The sequence below is a fragment of the Sorex araneus genome, chromosome X, assembly GCF_027595985.1.
Source record: "Sorex araneus isolate mSorAra2 chromosome X, mSorAra2.pri, whole genome shotgun sequence".
Classification (NCBI taxonomy): domain Eukaryota; kingdom Metazoa; phylum Chordata; class Mammalia; order Eulipotyphla; family Soricidae; genus Sorex; species Sorex araneus.
The window spans coordinates 199,026,332-199,045,791 of NC_073313.1; the positions used below are offsets into that span (position 1 = coordinate 199,026,332).

The 19,460-nt window shown below is 36.8% G+C and overlaps 1 protein-coding gene across 2 annotated transcripts in view; it reads right to left on the reverse strand.

Annotated features, from left to right (window-relative positions):
• Positions 1 to 6,725: 6,725 nt before the first annotated feature.
• SLC38A11 (solute carrier family 38 member 11) overlaps positions 6,726 to 19,460 on the reverse strand; it is a 65,583-nt gene continuing 52,848 nt past the window's right edge. For both annotated transcript variants that reach the window (XM_055122326.1, XM_055122325.1), the window contains 2 exons: positions 15,854 to 15,985; positions 6,726 to 7,147 (listed from right to left, as the gene is read on the reverse strand). In XM_055122326.1, the coding sequence (XP_054978301.1) occupies positions 6,854 to 7,147; positions 15,854 to 15,985 (426 nt within the window). In that variant the 3' untranslated portion in view covers positions 6,726 to 6,853. The remainder of the gene's footprint in view (positions 7,148 to 15,853; positions 15,986 to 19,460) is intronic.

Below are 19,460 nucleotides of genomic sequence, written 5' to 3' on the forward strand. Positions count from 1 at the left end.
ATGCAAAAAAAAAGTCAGAGGTCACCCAAAGGCCGTTGTTCTGGGATAAAATGATTTTTTTTTCCTTAAAAAGTACTTTGATGTTTTCTGTCTTAGAACCTGAAGAATTAATGAACACTGTTCTTATGTCATGGTAGCTGACTCGAAAGCTGAATTAAATTTGTTTTTCTGGAACTGGCCTTGTTGTCCTCTGGCAAAACAAAATTTAAATGATGATAAATCTATAGCTGCCACTAGGTGTTCAAAACAAAAAGTTTTAAACTCGTTCTGATTTTAAACTGCAAACTTATGTGTTGCCTAAGGTGATTGTTTTCTTAAATTCTTGCTTAAGTGTTCCTAAACCAGTTCCTTTCAGGGCTCTGTTAAATTTCTGATCTAGCTGCTGAAAAGCAAGGTGCTAATTTCACTTAAGCTAAAGACACACTTATGTTTCTTTTTCTTTAGAAATAATATTAAATTAAATAATATTAGATAATTATTTAATGTTAAATATTAAATTTAGAAATAATATTAAAAGAAACGATTAATGTCCATTTTCTTGATATATCATACATTTAAATTTGCATCAAGTGCATCTAAGTTAGATAAATTCAAGTCATTAAATGTCTATTGAATATTTTGAAGGATCATGAGCATATATAGGCTAAAATAAAGCAAATTACAACATGCTTCTTGATGATTGTAAATAAGAAAGTTACAAGTAAATATTTAATACTTTTTAAAAATGATATGTGCGTAATTAGTATTTAGTTGAAAGTCCTAACAAGAGCATCCTGTAATTTTTCTAGAAATTCTTCGTGTTATCAAGCAATACATGGAAGGCAATGTAGGGGGCTGAAAGCCTCAGTGTCTGCAGATCTGAGGTTGCAAAATGCATCTCCAGAACTGCGGCATACACCAGCAATATGACTGTCCTCCTGCATGCTGGGATCTCTGGCATGGCAAGTACTTTCCCACCCTTAATTTTTTTTTCCTGTTACTTGAGGAGTCCAGGTAAGTATTCTTTATATAACATCATTACAAAAATGACAGAATTTCAAAGGGGGAAGAATTGATTCTCAATTCCAATAGTGAGATGATAGGAAGACGGCTGAAGGAGTGTTAGAATTTGGATAAAGGTTTTGGACAGTTTTAGAGGAGAGAAAGGCAAGTATTAAGGGCAGAAGCAAAAGGCTCATCAAACAATTTTTAGTGTAAAATATTGCTTTGATTTATGTTAGAATAAGGAGTTGGTGGCTACAGTCATGGGAGATAAAATCAGATAACATTAAGTTCATCTCATAAAAAATTCAAAAACAGGTTATAAAATGTGAATTGTATTGTGGAAGCGAAGGAGTTTCTTGGAAGGAGCTTCTGTTAAATGAGATGACTGGAGTGACTCAATGAATTTGGAAGGAAGAGGAACTTAGTGTAAGAAGGGTGAGGGGTGAGAGACCATGATATTTTGGAGTGAGTTCTCAGGGAACAATTAAATTAGGTGGGAGTTAAGAATAAGGAGTTAAGTAAATCTCTATATGTGTGTGAGTGTGTGTGTGTGAGTGTGTGTGTGTGTGTGTGTGTTTTAAAGGAGCAATTAGCATTTTGTTACCGATAATGTAACAACAACTTCAAGGCTAAATTGATCGATACTCTTTGTTGATGAACAAACATTAGTTGAATAATTCCTGCATAAAAGATAGCTGCCTGAACTGTTGAGCATGACAATATGATGAGCATAAACTCATTTCACTCGTGTCATTTTCCAAGTAAGATATTCTGAGAAAAACTTGATGTACTTTTTTGAGACACCAGTATATTTTTGTACTTCTTCTAATGAGAGCTACAAAGTCCAGGCGATCATCCCTGAAGGCTAGCAGGCTCCAGCCTAGGCTTTCGAATAGCCCCTGCAGCTGTGTTGATTTTAGACCATAATCTCTTCTTTCGCTTTTGTTAACTCTCCTCTGTCCGCACTTTTGTCATTACTCTTAGCAAATCTTACTGTCTTGAGTTTTCCTCTTTTCCTCAGCAAGAGCCTATAAATAATTTTTCAAAGAAGCAGCAAGATAAGTACATGAAATATGTTGCAATGTCTTCTGTGCTTCCAGCCTCAGTTTCTTCCCTGAATTTCATATGGTGTTTCTACACCTTGCTGAGTTTTTCCCCAACCTCTTAACCGATGGCCCCATCTAGCATTTCTCTGATGTCCAACCTCAAACTTTATTTCAATGAGATCTTTGAACCAACAGTAATAATAATCTCTGATCATTGTTCGAAAATAGGAGTCATCTCACAGGACTGAGCAGAAACTCGGAGTGACACCCTGCAATCTCTCATTCAAAAAGCTTCTTAGATGATTCAGACACATATTACAGCCTGAGAAACACAGCTCTACAATGACTGTATGCATCTGTCACCTACCTGTTCTCTCTTTCTCAATTCTTTAGTAGGGGGTGGAGTGGGAATACTCAAGTGAGGCTCAGTGGTTAGGGCTTGGTGTTGGATGAGGAACGCCTGACAGTTCTGAGGAACCATGTGTTACCTGGGATTGCACCCCAGGCCTCCCAAGTAATGAAAATGTGCTCCAGCTCTTTAAGCTTTCTTCCAATATCCTCCATATGTGTTGTCAGGCTCAATATGTCTGTTTCTCTGTGAATATTTGCTCTATTAATCTGGAAAATTCTTTTTTATTTTCCTTCCCAATTGGGGCAGAAATTCAATGGAAGAACCCATGGTTGCAGTGCTGCTCTGGCTTTGTGGTATCAGAGACTATCAGGGCCATGCCAGCGGTGCCTAGGGGACCCCAAGGCTGCACTCTGGAATGCTCAGCTGGGGACCAGACAGTTTGGTACCGGGAAGTGAACCACCATTACTTGTATGCAAAGCAAGTAACTTAACCCCTGCATTACCTCTCTGGCCCCAGGAAAAATTCTTTAAATAACTGATTTTCAACCTATATCAACCTGTGTCCTAAAAGCGCTCCCCAAACCAGGGGTTGAAAACAACTGCTAAGGTGTTTATCTGATTGATGTAACCAGTAATAATCCGTCACAGTTTATAAAGTATTGTGGGTTTCCTATCTCATAGCCATTGGCTGGTGATGCTTGAGGCATTGGCAGTGTCTGCCAATCACTGGTGAGCTGCACTCAATTGACAGGCTGGCACTGCTTCCCTGAGAAGGATGCAGCAGATAAACCAGCAGGCCTGCTCCTGTCCAATTAATTCACCTTTAATCGGGTAGAAATGTACAGTATGACTCCAGGAGAAGGCTAGAAGGATTTTCTTAATCAGATTTTAAGTTGGATAAAAGACTAAGTCTTTTTTTGTTTAGTCAAAACCTGGATTTCAGAGTTCTTTTAGGAACAAGAAGAGGCAGCTATCATTGTTTGACATCATTGGGAACAGTAAGAGAAAAGGAAGTTTATTATTTTGATATTTGAAGATCGTTCAAATTAGGCAGTTGAGATGAAAGGTTCTTTTATAAATGGACAAGAACACCATTCATACATTACACAGATGCCACCCAATCTATATCCTTAAAGGAAATCTGTTGCTAGGTGGTTACTTTAGTATCTAAGAACACTATCTCTTCTCCTTTTTAAAGTTAAGGGAGCTTTTTATAATTTTAAATGCAGAAACTTAAAAAGAATCTGGTAAAAAACTTCAAGTTGTTTTGTTAGAAGCAAAACATAGTGGGGTGGGGGAGAATATGTATTAGGGAAAATCTCATTAAGTGGAAGCCAGAGAGAGGAAACTTCTGGAAGCTCTGCATGGTGGCAAAACAAAAAATAAATGAGTATTCTTGCAAAACAAATGTGTTCCAAACATTCACCCTATTATAATTTGAAAAATGCTTGTGATCCATGAAGCTTAAAACTGGGCGAAAGTCTGTCTTGTTCTATAATTGATCTTAAAAGAAATTTTTAAAAAGAACAAATAATTATAAGGCATTAATGTAGCATTTAGTTTCTACTAGGAGACTTTTATCTCCTTGAAGAGTCAAGGTTAACATATCAGAAGCAATATCAAAGTACAAGATAACAGATGGCTAAGTGCTAAACTGCCTTATCCTTGATGTATTTCTTTTTCTACTATCTTGAAAATCTCATCTCTCATGACATTATTAGTTATTAGACATTATCTAATAACAATATAGGCCAGTGTGTCTCGGTCTTGAACAATGCCGGAATGGAGTGCTGCAAAAATGTCAACATTCCCTTAGCATGCAATGAAATGCTTATATTATCTTATTGAAACATATATTGATCCAAAAATAGACATGAACCACTAAACAGTGTGTATTAAAATAACTATAAAAACAAAAATACAATATACATGTTAAAAGTCGCACATCTAGTATTTCTCTTAATGTGACATTGATAAAGTTTTATCACAGCATAAAACAGCACCCAAAGTGTCAGCATTCATCTTGTAAGGTGCAGCTTTTTCTGCTTTCAATGTCCTTTTCATTTTTTTTCTTTTTATTTACATTTTTTTTTTAATTGAATGACCATGTGGAAAGTTACAAAGCTTTCAGGTTTAAGTCTCAGTTATACAATACTTGAACACCCATCCCTTCACCAGTGCACATATTCCACCACCAAGAATCACAGTATACCTCCCCCCCCCCCCCCGCCGAACAATGGCCTTTTCTTACTTTGAGTCAAGCAGTTGGTGAGTTGGGACTCACCTTCTTTATTCAGAAGATTATGAAACTACCCTCTTTACAGTTTCTATAAGTTTTTGATTTTCTTTTTTTGTCTGGAGTTCATACAGACACATTTTGTGTATATTAACTTTGCTTGTAATATATTCTCACTATTTGGTAATATATTCTCACTATATATATACTATAGTAATATGGATTGTTAATTTGATTGAAATATAACTTAGAAAAGGTGTGAAATAAGATATATTATTTGTATAAGATAGCCAGAGAGATACAGTTTCTTGGAGAACTTTTTAAAAATTTTCATAGATATAATGACATGAAATCATCATTAATAGAGGAGGTAATAACAGTATTGAAAAAAGTTTCATTGATTACAGAAATCAGTGTGGTGTTCTACTTACAGAGTGTTCATTCAGGTTTCATTTTCCTTGTGGTCTGTTCAATGGCACTGAGCTGTCTTGTCTAGCTCACTGGCATGCTTTCCATGACTGACAAAGGTGGTTGCAACAAAACTCAGCTATTTCACCAGAACAGGAACAATGCCAATGGGTCAAGTATGCTTTTGGGGTGTGGGCAGGAGGTGGGGTAGGGGATAGGACATGCACACCTGGTGGTGCTCAGGGATCACTTCTTTGCTCAGGAACACTCCTGGAAGGTTCAGGGAACCATATTGGGTACAGGGAACCAAAACTGGGTTGGGTGCAAGGCAAGCACCTACCCACTGTACTATCTCTCTGGGTCTATGGGCCAGTATTCCTATGGATGTAGGTTCCCTGTGGATTTGGTGGAGTCCTTATTAGCCTTCATTGAAGTTCACCTCACCCTCCCAAAGCTATTCTCATTTTTCTCACTTGTAATAATTCTGAACACTGTACACCAAACTCTACCTTACTACCCATGTTTTTTTTTTTTTTTTTCAAGAATCCCCATCAAGAAGAGCTCCCAAGAATCCCTGAGTACTCTCCACCTGCAACAGGCAAAGAGGAGTAAGAATATTTCTTTTGCAGCTCTTTTGTTGCAGTCTTCTTATTTGGAAGCTCCAATTCCAATCCTCTGTTTCCACTAGTACTTCAAACTCAACAAGTCAAAAGCTGATGTATAACTGATCTCTTGGGATCACAGCTAGCTCAAAACATCTTATGAGGTTTTCTCCCCTTCTGTTTTATAATTTATTTACGGACACTACCATATTGCAACGGGATCAAAACATGAAGAATAATTTTGATTCCTCATACACCTTGCCCAGAACAGTCAGTCTATTATTCATTCTACCTAACAAGGGAAAAACTTAACTCATTTTTCTTGGCATTCATTTCCTTCTAAACAAGGGATACTGCTGAAATGATAATGGTGATATTCTCTTTAGTGCTTAAATATATTCTAGTAGTTTTAATGTCTTTCTGCCTTTGAATCTAAAGACCAAAAGACAAAACTTATGTGGCTTTATTTTTTTTTCCTAAACATAAAATTCCAACTCACAATCATCTACTAATTTTTGAGGACAAAAGATTGCTTCAGATAATAAAGAATATGCATTGAGCGAAAAGTAGCAAATTTTAAGGCTTCATTTTGATTAAGATTAGTACAACTGGGGTGGAGAGGAAATAGTTCAGGGAGAATTATGACACGTGCCTTGCATGCAGCCAACCCCTGTTAGATTTTTGGCACTGAATATGATCCCTGATTCTCTGCCAGGAGTGACCCCTGAAGAAACAGCCCCAAGTACCATCTACATGACACCCCCAACCCCAGCTCTTTCTCTTCCCCCTCTCCAGTCTCCCCCCAAAAATTAATGCCGAGGTCAGAGAGACTTTAGTAAGCAAGAAGGGAGTTGCCTTGAATGCAGTCAACCAGAGTTTGACTCCTGACACCTTATATATATGGTCTTCCAAACACTGGCAGGAGTAATTTGGGAGTGCAGAGCCAAGCAATAATGTTACCCACTGCCCACCCCCAGCCAAAATAAATAAATAAATAAATATATAAATAAATAAATAAACATTTAGTGTAGTCTCCTCGTCAAAGAAAATCATTTAAATTTTTATCTCAGTTTAACATAAAACAGTTTCAATTTTATTTTTCTCTTCATTTTTTATATTGGACTAAAGATAAACAGAAGCAAATTCTCATCAATTTTATAACACAGAGACTAGAAGGCGTGAATATTAAGGTGCTTAAAAACATAGATATTTTTAAGTAGTCAACTCATTGAAAGTTACTGCTACTTAAGTTGGGAAATTGTGTTGTTAGTTGCAAAGGAGAGACTGAAATGTTTGTGAGAGATAAATTGTTGGGAAAGCAGTAGAACATTTCCTGCCCGTGTGTGCAGTCCTGAGGATTTGTGACAGCCATGACGAATCCAGCACACAGTACCACGGCACCAAAGGAGAGCATGACACAGGACATAATCTTATCTAAGTGTGTCCTTGGTTCCTCTGAAAGCTTCAGATAACATGCTGATGGAATGATAAAAATTAGGGGAGTTGCGCAGAGCACACCCTGGTATTGAAAACAAGAAAAAAGATAATGTTACTGGACTAAGCATTCCTGGTATGGCTTTTAAAAAGACATTTCTTTTTTCCTTTTTGGGTTACATCCAGCGATGCTCAGAGGTTACTCCTGGCTCTGCACTCAGGAATTAACTCCTGGCAGTGCTTGAGGGACCATATGGGACGCCAGGGATTGAACCCAGGTTGGCCATATGCAAGGCAAATGCTCTATCCATTGTACTATTGCTCCAGCTCCTAAAAAGATATTTTAAAAATATATTTATCATTGCACACATTAGAAGTTCAACAGGTTCAGCCACGTAAAACAAAGGAAAGAAAAATAATTCTAAGAAAGAATAAAGGATAAGTTTTGCTGTCTGACAATGTATTTACAATTGAGAAGAGAAGATACTACAAATATATCAGAAGGAAAAATGATCAGGAAAGATTAATAAGCAATAAAAATGATGTGACCAAATTCTGGCTATCTTGAAATTTCCCATTTTCAATTTTTCATAGTTATTTTATATTTCTGATTCTCTTGATCTCAAGTTACTGCGTAGCTACTGTACTAATTCAAATCTGAGAGGTCGATTTGTCATTAGGTGCAAGTCGGTACTTTAGGGAGCTGTATAAGTCAGTCCTGTCTTTCGTCTTTTACTTGGGCATGTTTGAAAGTCAATTCCTGCCTCTATAAGGAAGGAGAACTATAACCCAAGGGCACTTAACATGAAATAGCATTTCAAAATCCTCTTTCAAGCAAAACTGAACACATTAATTACTTTAGAACATTAACAGCAGAACTAAATGACTGTGACTCATTCACCATCCCCACATTAGCTTATGGATGTGTCCCACCTGAGGGGGAATGTCAGATTAAAAATTATGGGGAGTAAGTAGTATAGTCTATTATAAAAATATCAGGAACTACAGACCTCAAAAGAAAAAAAGAACTTTTCCCTTGAGGAAGCATAATTTTCACTAAAAAGTGTCTCAAAAATATGGTGTAGGGGCTGGAGAGATAGCACAGCGGGTAGAGCGTTTGCCTTGCACGCGGCCAACCCGGGTTCAAATCCCAGCATCCCATATGGTCCCCTGAGCACCACCAGGGGTAATTCCTGAGTGCAGAGCCAGGAGTAACCCCTGTGCATAGCCAGGTGTGACCCAAAAAGCAAAAAAAAAAAAAAAAAAAAAGGTGTAATCTAATACATTTAAGATGTTATTTTTCTTTCTTTCTTTTTTTTTTTTTTTTTGCTTTTTGGGTCACACCCAGCGATGCACAGGGGTCACTCCTGGCTCATGCACTCAGGAATCACCCTGCTCAGGGGACCATATGGGATGCTGGGATTCGAACCCGGGTCGGCCGCGTGCAAGGCAAACGCCTTACCCGCTGTGCTATTGCTCCAGCCCCAAGATGTTATTTTTCTAATCATGTTCAATGTTAATTATATTATGAATTAAGCAGTGCATATTATCAATAAAACATAAAATAGTAATTGAGTGACAAATGATACTTATGTATTGTTGTTCTTTTGGGACAATATCCAGCAATTCTCCTTTTTTTAAATTATGAAATTACACTTTTTTCTTTTTTTTGAGGGGAAGAACAATTTTTCTTTTTTTTTTTTTTATGAATCACCATGAGGTACAGTCACAAAGCTTTCTTTCATGTTTGAGTTTCAGTCATACAATGATCAAAACCCATCCCTCCATCAGTGCATATTTTCCACCACCAATGTCCCTAGTATATGCCCCCCCATCCCAGTCCTCCCCCTGCCTCTATGGCAAACAATTTCCCCCATACTCTCTCTACTTTTGGGTATTATGATTTGCAATATAGATACTGAGAGGCTATCACGTTTGGTCCTTTAGCTATTTTCAGTACACATCTCCCATCCCAAACGATCCCTCCAACCATCACTGACTTGATGATTCCTTTTATATTCCAGCTGCCTTCTCCCCCAGCTCATGAGGCAGGCTTCCAACTATGGACCTAATATTCCTGGCCCTTGTGTCTACTGTCCTCACCCAGCACGAGCAATCCCTTTTTTTGGGGGGAGGGGGTCACACCCAGCAATGCTCAGTGGTTACTCCTGGCTCTACACTAAGGAATCACTCCTGGTGGTGCTCAGGGGGCCATATGGGATGCTAGGAATCAAATTTGGGTTGGCCTCGTGCAAGGCAAAAGCCCTACCCGCTGTGTTATCGCTCCAGTCCCACACCCAGCAATTCTTAAGGTTTACTCTTGGTTCCGCATTCAGGGATTACACCTGCGGTCATTTAGAGGACCATACAAGGTACCAGGGATTGAACCTGTTTGAAGTACATGCAAGCAAATTGCCTTACTCGCTGTCCTATCTCACCATGCCCCAGTTTTGAAGCTTTTAACACATTATTTTGTCTTAATTTTCCCTAGGGAAAATCACAGAAATTTTATTTTGTTGCTAGATGATATAAAACAACATCACACTTTTTTTTTTACAATATCACACTTTCATCATTTTTTATCTATTTATTTATTTATTTATGGTTTGGGGTCATACCTGGCAGTGCTCAGGCATCACTTCTGACAAACTTGGTGGGGCAGGGGGTGCTATGGACTGAACCTGGGTTGACCGTGTGCAAGGCAAGTGCCTTACATGTTGTACTATCTCTTTGTCCTCAAAACATTTTTAAAAAATGTTTTTTCAATATAACCATTTAGGAAAACTGCTATTTTGTATGAAGGAGGATATTGACAGTAGCACAATAGCAGTAAGAGATTTTAACAGTCTTCTTTCAGTGCTGGATAAATCAACGAGGCAAAAACTCAATAAGGAAAGTCTGGTCTTGAATGAAAAAATATGGCAGAGATGGGCCTAGCAGACATATATCAGGTACTCTATCTAGCCTCCCCCCCCCAAACTGATTACACACTCTTTACTGCACATGGGATATTCTCCAAGATAGGTCACACGCTGGTTAACAAACATATCCCCATAAAGTCAAGAAGATAGAAATCGTATCAACAATCATCTCAGACTATGATATTTTGAAAATGCAACTTAACAAACAGAAAAGTGTGTGTGTTTGCATGGGGGTGTGGGGGCGTGGGGACACTTAGAAACATAACTAAATAAAAATCAAGAATTTTCTGAGTGAAAATGCAAACCACTATGATTATACTCAAAGAAAGGAAGGAAGAAAGGAAGGAAGAAAAAGAAAGAAAGAAAGAAAGAAAGAAAGAAAGAAAGAAAGAAAGAAAGAAAGAAAGAAAGAAAGAAAGAGAGAGAGAAAGAAAGAGAGAGAGAAAGAAAGAAAGAAAGAAAGAAAGAAAGAAAGAAAGAAAGAAAGAAAGAAAGAAAGAAAGAAAGAAAGAAAGAAAGAAAGAAAGAAAGAAAGAAAGAAAGAAAGAAAGAAACTCAGTAAGGGAGCAACAAATGACCAAAGAGTTGGTCCACAGAGCTTACCTGGGGGAGAAATCATGATGCCTGAAACTGACAATTTTCTAAGTTATGGAAAATATTTTAGAATTCAAGTTTGTGTTTAAAAATAATTGTTGCACATTGATTCCTGATATATAATATATGGAAAACAATTTAAAAGTATTAAAATATAAATACATATGCACATGTATGCAATGTATACATATGTAAAGGAGGAAGAGGGGAGAGGAAGGAGAAGGTGGAGGAAGGGGAGAAGACAAGGGATGGGAGGAGGGAGTAAAGGAGAGAACTAATTTTTTTATAGGAACAAATAAATGAAGTCTTGTGGAACCTCAGAGTGTGAAAGTGCTAGTAAGGATGAAAACTGCCACCAGCTGCTACTAAGAAGCTGTCATCAGTCAGCATTTGGGATTCTTCCAAACCTAACTGGCTGGGCAGTGCAAAGCAATGGGTGTTCTGTTTATGTTATAATTCTTAAGAGTTGAGAAAGTAGCAATTAGTGAGAAAACTATAGAGCTGATGTTTGTACTGGAAGAAGTCCAGTTGGGTATCTTATCTAAATAGCTGTTACTTTCTTAATATTTGAAAGCTCAGTCTTGCTAGAAGTAAGTAAAGATCATTAGCAAAATGATAGTGCATTTCCATCTGCTCTACTCCCTATAAATTAGTTGAGCTTATTTGATTCATTGAATATAAACTTGTTTGAGACTATACCACTGGCTTTGGAATAATTTTTGAATTTGTTAGACAGAATATAAATGCCACAACTGTTTATTACAGAGACAATAAAATTAGCCTTATTTATAAAAGCAGGACAGCACAATCCTTAGATAACAACATATAACAATATGGATGCCTGGGTATTTTCCATATTGCTGTTCGGAAATAACAGAAGGTGCTGAAGAAGTTTTCTGGGAATACAGGTTGGAAAAGGACCTGAATTTCTGCACCTTCACAGATTTCTTTTAAATGATAGGAGGAAATTTAAGACTAGAGGAAAGAAGACAAATATGTCTTGTTTTGATTTGTAATGAATTTAGACTTATGAAATAAACAAGAATCTCTCTAGCTCAGGTCTTAGGCTAGTTGACTTGTGACTTCTCATCCTGATGACTATGTCTCCAAGGGGCTCTCACTGGGTATATGGCTTGTTTTTTTCCCCCTTCTACTATAAGCTGCGCACAATGATTGCTGGGCTGGTTACTTTGGCCACAAGCCCCAGCTGCTTGGTCTTTTTTTTTTTTTCTATCTTTCTGTTCAGCTTCAAGTAAAAACCCACAGGGCCCAATTATTGCAGATGCTTCTTCTCTCTAACAGCAACATCACTGCCAAGTTGCTGGATTCCTATTACCCATGACAGGGCTTATATTTATTTTATTTGCTTTTAAAGCGAATCTTTAAAAATTGAGAGTACATTTAATTTGGAAAAATGCATTACTGTTTTTATTGCCCTGAAAAATAATGAAATTAGAAGGAATTTCAAAATAGGGCTTTTTTATTGAATAATATTATCCCAAGGATTTTTTCTATATTATTTTAGCTCTACTTAGTGACATTTCTTTAATTTTTCAAACTGAAACATGATTCTACTATACCTCTCATCTGGGAAGATTAATATTTTATAATAATTTAGAACCAACAATAAACATAATTAATGATTTACTATAATGATTAATCAGGATAAAAATGTAAGCTAAAGTTATTACTTTAGATTAACCATGTTTTATTTCATTTTATCTCATATCTTGGTATCTACTTATACCAACTTAGACTTAATTATTTGAGTCTAATAATGTTAATCTCATTTCCAGATAAACTCAATTCATAGACTTGTAATTCAAAAATCAATAGAGAAAATAAACATGATTATTTTACATAAAGTCTTACATTAGGAACGCTCAATTAGCATAAATATTAAAATGTGGGCTTTTGATTTCAAAAGTTTGTCTTCAAGTCTGCCATTTAAAATTTAACATGACTGCAGCTGTTAAACCATTCTGCACATTACCTTCTTCATCTATAAAATTAATTCAGATAATCAGAAAGATAATATAAGAAAAATACTTGACACAAGTAAATATACATGTTAGCTCACATTGTCATTCTGAAGTGGAACACAACATGCTTTAGTCACTTTTAATATGTTGCATGACCCAGCCTGCACTAGTTGCTGGCAGGAATGATGCTTGATCTGGTTCTGTTAGACATGATAAATGCCCACACAAAAGGGAGTTAAGTAAAGACCAGAACATATTATTGTGCATATGAAAAGACTTGTTAACTGGAAAATATACACTAAGAGAGTCTGAAAGAGAATGAAGACGGTGGATTTTATTAATTCCTTCATAGTGCTTTTAAACCAGTAAAGTCTTGGGTTATTATATCATAATAGACAAGTGAGTAATCTGTTTTTTAACACATGTCTGTTATATTTTTCTAAGTATAAGGATTTAGAATCAGGTACTAATTAAAAAAAAAAGTCCTCCATAGTCAATTCATTCCTTGACTTCATAACAAATATTTATAGAATATAAACATATAAATGAAAACCAGAATTTTCTAAATTATAAAAAAATCAACACAAAGTACAACAGAGGACATTTTAGTACATTTTTAAAATCACTGTTGGCAACTATCAGGAATAGTTAACAATCGATAGAAATTAATGATAAAATTTACAAATATACATCATTCCTTAAAAAGAAGTAATACTTGTTTTCTGTTTGTAAACTGTGATTTTCTGTTATTTGTGAAACTGAAAACTACATGAAATTATGAATCCTTTCTGATTTCTTCCCATCGTTGTTTGCAAACTGTGAGGGTATCAGGCACAGAGAGATAGTACTAAAGATATGTAGGGCATCTGCCTTGAATAGCATTTGCCTTATAGCTGACCCGGATTCAATCCCCAGCATGGCCATATGGTTCCCTGAGCCCACCAGGAGTGATCCCTGAGTGCAGAACCAGGAAAAAGCCCTGAGAATTCCCTGGTGTGGGTCCAAAACAAAACAAAACAAAACAAAAAGTTAGGCTATCAAGATATGGTGAAATGACATAGTTTCTTAAATACCAAAATCTTACAATGTCTCAAATTACAGTGCTACAGTGCTACAGTCATCCCATTGCTCATAGATTTGTTCGAGCGGGCGCCAGTAACGTCTCTCATTGTGAGACTTATTTGTTACTGTTTTGGGCATATCCATTATGCCATGGGGAGTTTGCCAGGCTCTGCTGTGGGGGCGCGATACTCTTGGTAGCTTTCCGGGCTCTCTGAGATGGGCGGAAGAATCGAACACTGGTCGGCCGAGTGAAAGGAGAATGCCCTACCACTGTGCTATCGCTCCAGCCCACAATGTCTCAAATTAGACATTTCAAAATGAAACTGAACTAGAAGAAAATATCTTGATCTCCATAGCACAGCTGAACAATTACTATAGCAGTCACCAATAAATCACCAATAATTTACTTTTAGTAAAGCTTAGTTTCTTGGTGTGTTCAACCAATTTACAGTTTGCCATGGCAGACAAGCTTATGCGCAGTACAAACTGACATGATGTGAATCAAATTAGTGTATTCTAATTGCAGTCATCCATCCATAAATCAATGTTAGAGCATGAAAAGTGCTTGAAAAGGTTTATTAGCCTTTAGTCTGAAAAACTGGGAAGTAGATAAAAGTTGCTTCTGACTCTTCTTCACTTTTAGAAGTTTGGTGGGAGAGATCATTCCCAAAGTTCCCTGAGGGCTATTTTCTACTTTCCATTTATTCTGCTTCAAGAAACCTGCCCCCACCTCTACCCTCACCCCACCCCCACCGAACTGTGTTCCTGACTAAATATTCCATTTATATTTAAATACTCCATATTCCAAATATTCCATTCTGTCCTAGTCAGAAACTGAAATACACGTCCAAGGGAAAGTGACTTGGGCATGACTGGTACCTCTTCAACTATTCATAAAATCTCAATGGAATGAGTAAAGATATTACCTGTAAAAGTCTGCCCACTCTGTGGCACATGAATTGTGTGATTCTGAATAGACATTTCAAAAGAATTATAGAAGGAAGAAGGTTAATGATTATGGAGTGGCAGCTCCATTTCTATTGATATCTCCCAGTGCCATCATTATCCTAGTTTCATAAGGTAGAACCAAATCTGTCGTTCTTGATCTATCCCTCTAATTCCCTGTCCTCCCAATTGAATTTGTTGACAAATCCTGCCAATATTTTATCAAAAATATCTTTTGGAAGTCCCTCTACTTCTCTTTATATTGATTACATAGCAGCTGGAATTCTATGTTCATTTGTAAAACTGTAACCTCCCTGAAATTATGAATCCTTTCTTGATTTACTCCTATCACTATATTTCTGTTGTGAGGAAGACAGTATTAATACAAATGTGAGCAATGAATAAATGTGTTAGAAATTTCACTAGCCCATATGACTTTGTTAAATCTTGCCAGAAATGAAAATAATAATTATAGGGAATAATAAATATAAGGCAAAAGATGAAAGAAATAATTAGTATGCCTTACTCACAAGTCAAAATAGATTGACTGTAGCTGAGTACATTTTGGAAGGTAAACTAACTTTTCCTAAAAGGTATGAGGTCAGTTTTTAATGAAAACAGAGTTTAGGCTTACAAAAATCCCATTTAAATTCAGATGTGATAAAGTGACCACATACAGTTGGGAGGAAGGGTAAAAGAGGGAGAAGAGAAAGGAGGAAAGAAGTGAGAAAGAGAAAGAAAGGAGACAGAGACAGAGAGACAGAAATACTGAGAGTTTTTAATGAGTCTCTCTAGACCATTTTTACTCAACAAAAGAAACCCCAGGTTCATTGAATTTATAGTCATCTTAGTAATATCAATGTATTATAGAATATGAAGTAAAAATTGCTCTACACTAGGTCTTCTCAATATCACCTCTATTGCCATATTGGATAATCATCAGTCGTATAGTTCTCTGCCAGCAAGAGTGAGGAGGAGTCTACTCTTGTCCATTGTGTCATGTTAAAAACATCCTTGTTACCCTCTAGATGCCAGTAGCACTCACCTACCCAGCTGTGACAATAAAAAGTAAAGTATCGCTAGATTGCCAAATATCGCCTGAGGGAAGAGGAGCAAAATGGCCCTCAAAGGTTAAACACTACTCTAAAACTATACAGTTCTAGAATGGCTTAGCATCAATCATTATAAATATTTACTCTAACAAATACACTTATTTCATCCCACCATTTGTGTTTTTTGGTTTTTGTTTTTAGAATGGAAAGGTCACAGTTTTTTTTATGTACTTACATTGAGTTCTAAAACGATTCCGAGGCAGTCAATCAGCAATGACACCACTGTAGCAACAGTAATGATGACAACTGTTATGATTGTGTGGAAAACCAATGAAAGGTTCCCATTGAAAAATACATTGGCAATAACCTGTCAAGTAAACAATATTTAACAAGAGATTCTTAGAGATTGTCAAGACTTAGTAATAGAGTATGCTATATCATAGAACTTAGGAATATATAACCGCCAGTGGGCAATCAGCCAAATCTTAGGTCAGCATAAATAGTCTATATTTTCTTTAGTACTTACATATAGACACATACATATCAATGGCAAGCATTTTTTACTTAGCTACTATGTAGGCAATAGATTATCTTAGAGATCCAGAACACGGCGTACTAAGGTGTGAATAAATATATTTCTGAAATATCAAAGAGACCTTGGGAAGTAACCTTATCTTTCTTTCTTGAGTATAACAAGGTCACCACTAAAACAAACTACAAATTCTATTTAGATTATCTGAATGACCTCTAAGGAAGGAGTTCCTTTTGTAATAATGGATGTGTAATATCCTTTCCAAACAGGAAATTAATTTTATATAATGTGATTTGATACAATTCAGGTCTTGCCTTTCCTCTCCAAGAAAACAGAGGATAACTGATCATTTTCCACTGATACTCAGACTAGGAAATCAAACAGCAGTTATCTGTTTAATGTATCCCATGCTGTAATATAATTTTCAAAGAGAAAAATGACTGAATATAATTTCTATGTTCAGGTGTTAAATCCCGATTAAAGAGATCCAGCTAATATAATGAAACAAATGGAGGAAAACTTATGACAAGAATTGAAAGATAACATGAAATTTTGTGTTTGAAACAGTTTCTGTCTAGATCTTCTATCCAACACCATCTAGATCTTGGTTCCTTAATTAGTTTTATAGTATTCTTGATATTTTATTGTCCAATTTTTGCTTGATATGACTTCAAACATAGTTGCAATATAGGCCAGGTTGTAACAACAATATGAAAAGGGACAAATAGAGATGATAATAATAGATACCTAGGAGGACATGGATGAGTTCAACTGAACTGGGGTGTGACAGTGCAAAAACAACAGGACCAAGCTGAAAATGGTAGGAGATGATCAGTCATTGGAGACATTAACAAAGTCACTCTTCCCAAGCTGTGATCAGCAACATTCTCCACAAATTGGGTCCTGTCTCACTCTACCAACAATTTAATGTCAATACTAAGACATTTTATTCATTGATGGTTTTCACTTAAGATTAATAAAGCTTTGATATTTTTCTGAATATTGTCTTACAACTTTTAGTTTTGGGGGTTGGGAAGATAGTTTGAAGTCCAAGAATATATTCCTTGCATGTGTGAAACCCTGAGTTCAAATGATGGTATTTCATATTCCTATCTGCAGCACTGGTAGGCTTAGCCCTGGTGATCTCTGAGCACTGAGTCCAGGAGCATGGCTGGGAAAGTCTTCCCCAAACTCATTTTTCTGAATATCTTTAGGATATGATTGCTTTATATATATGTATATATTTTATATATTTATGTATGTATGTATATGCCTCTGTGCATATGTATGTACACACAGATACACGCACATATGCATGTGATAAATCTGATTAGTGATACTTATTAGGGATAGAGGGCTATTTTTGGCATCTTTCTATGTGGTTGGAAATATTACCTATGAACAGCAGTGGATTTGATTGTGTTTATGGCAACTGTAACATGCATAGTGCATTATGCTAATATAAAGTATGAGTGTGTGGAGGTGGGTACTAAGAGAAAGAAAAAGAAAGGAAGAGAATTGACAAGGTATGACTTAAAGTTCCTCTGCTTAATATCTGCTACATGGCAGAGATCTGATTTAACTCTGTCTTCCTGCCATGACTGCTAGAACGGAAACACACATTATGAGTACTGAACACATAACATGTGCAGATGGAGTGACTCAGATTGTCCACAAGCAGTTCACCAGAAACCACATGAGAATGTACCATCTGTTATTACTAATCGGGAGATCAGATTTGGACCTAAAATACCCAGCAAAATGTGAAATAAAACCATTTCCTGAATCCAACAATAGCAGAAATGTTAAAGGCTCTTAGATTTAAACAACAACAACAGCAACCAGAAACACCACTCATATGAAGTAAACCTCAGGTCAGTCTACTTAGAGAACTAGACAGTGGGTTATACATTTGTAAGTGAAGACAAGTGTTTACTGTGAAGGACACACACCGGGCTGATGCCACGTTCCTTCGAGCTCCTTATCCCTAAAATTGACATAAGGTAAGCTCTGGTCAGCTTGGGGAAGCCTGCCAATTAGTCACCTAGAGTTTTTAAAACTCTGTAGGCATTCACATCACACATTAGACCCATTCACACAGCGCCATAGGTAAACAGCCTCTAGGAATATATCCTAAGAAAGACTCAACCCTTTCACAGTGGTTCCTGAAAGAATCACTGTGGAGCAGGGTCATGTTCTCAACTGGGACATGGACTTTAGTGCTCTCTATCGGATGTGAGTGCTCTGCATAAGGGATTCCTAACCAGCCCGATTAAACACAAAAGGAATTCTCTTTCAGCTAAGCATCTTTCACAAATTCAGAAAGACTGCGCAATAGAACATAAATTGGGGTTGACTTTATAAGGGAAATAGAAATAATATCTTCTTTATGATTGTATATAAATATGCTTAATACAGAATATGAATGACATACATCAATGAAATAATCTTTAAAATGAAGTACTGCTTTCAAATGAGTAAGAAGATTTCTGAAATATTCTTTTTGGGAGTGAGAGGGATTTGGATCACACCTGGCTGTACTCAGGGCATACTCCTTGTTCTGTGCTCAGGAAATACTCCTAGTGGGGCTCAAGAGACCATCTGCAGTGCAAGCAATTGAACCTGAGCTGGCTATGTGAAATGCCAGTGCTTTACCTGCCATACTCTTTTTCTGGCCCCTTTAAAAAATATCTTATAAAAATATATTTATTATTTGAAAAGAATAATGCTAGGGAGATAGCGCAAAGGACTGGAGCATATTTCACAGGTGGGATGCCTGTCTTTGATCCTCAACACTGCTGGTCCCTCTAACACCACTAGCAGTGATCCCCAAGAAGTATGCTGAGAGTAGCCCCTGAGCACCATCAGGTGTGGACAAAGACACAAAACAAAATCAAAGTAAACGTAATCAAAATCTATTCTACCACACCTTTAATGCATATTCACTTATAAACTATTTTAGTAAAGGAATCACTGTCACTGTATCACTGTCATCTCATTGCTCATCGATTTGCTTGAGCAGGCATCAGTAACGTCCTCACTGTGAGACTTGTTATTACTGCTTCTGGCATATCAAATATGCCATGGGTAGCTTGCCAGGCTCTGCCATGCAGGCAGGATATTCTCAGTAGCTTGCCGGGCTCTTGAAGAGGGACGAAAGAATCGAACCCAGGTCGGCCGCAAGCAAGGCAAACGTCCTACCTGCTGTGCTATTGCTCAAAGCCCTCCAAATAATAATTTTCTAAAATATCTTTGGAAAGTTAATACTTTTTTTCTTTGCAAAAATATTTTACAAGCACTTATTTTGGCT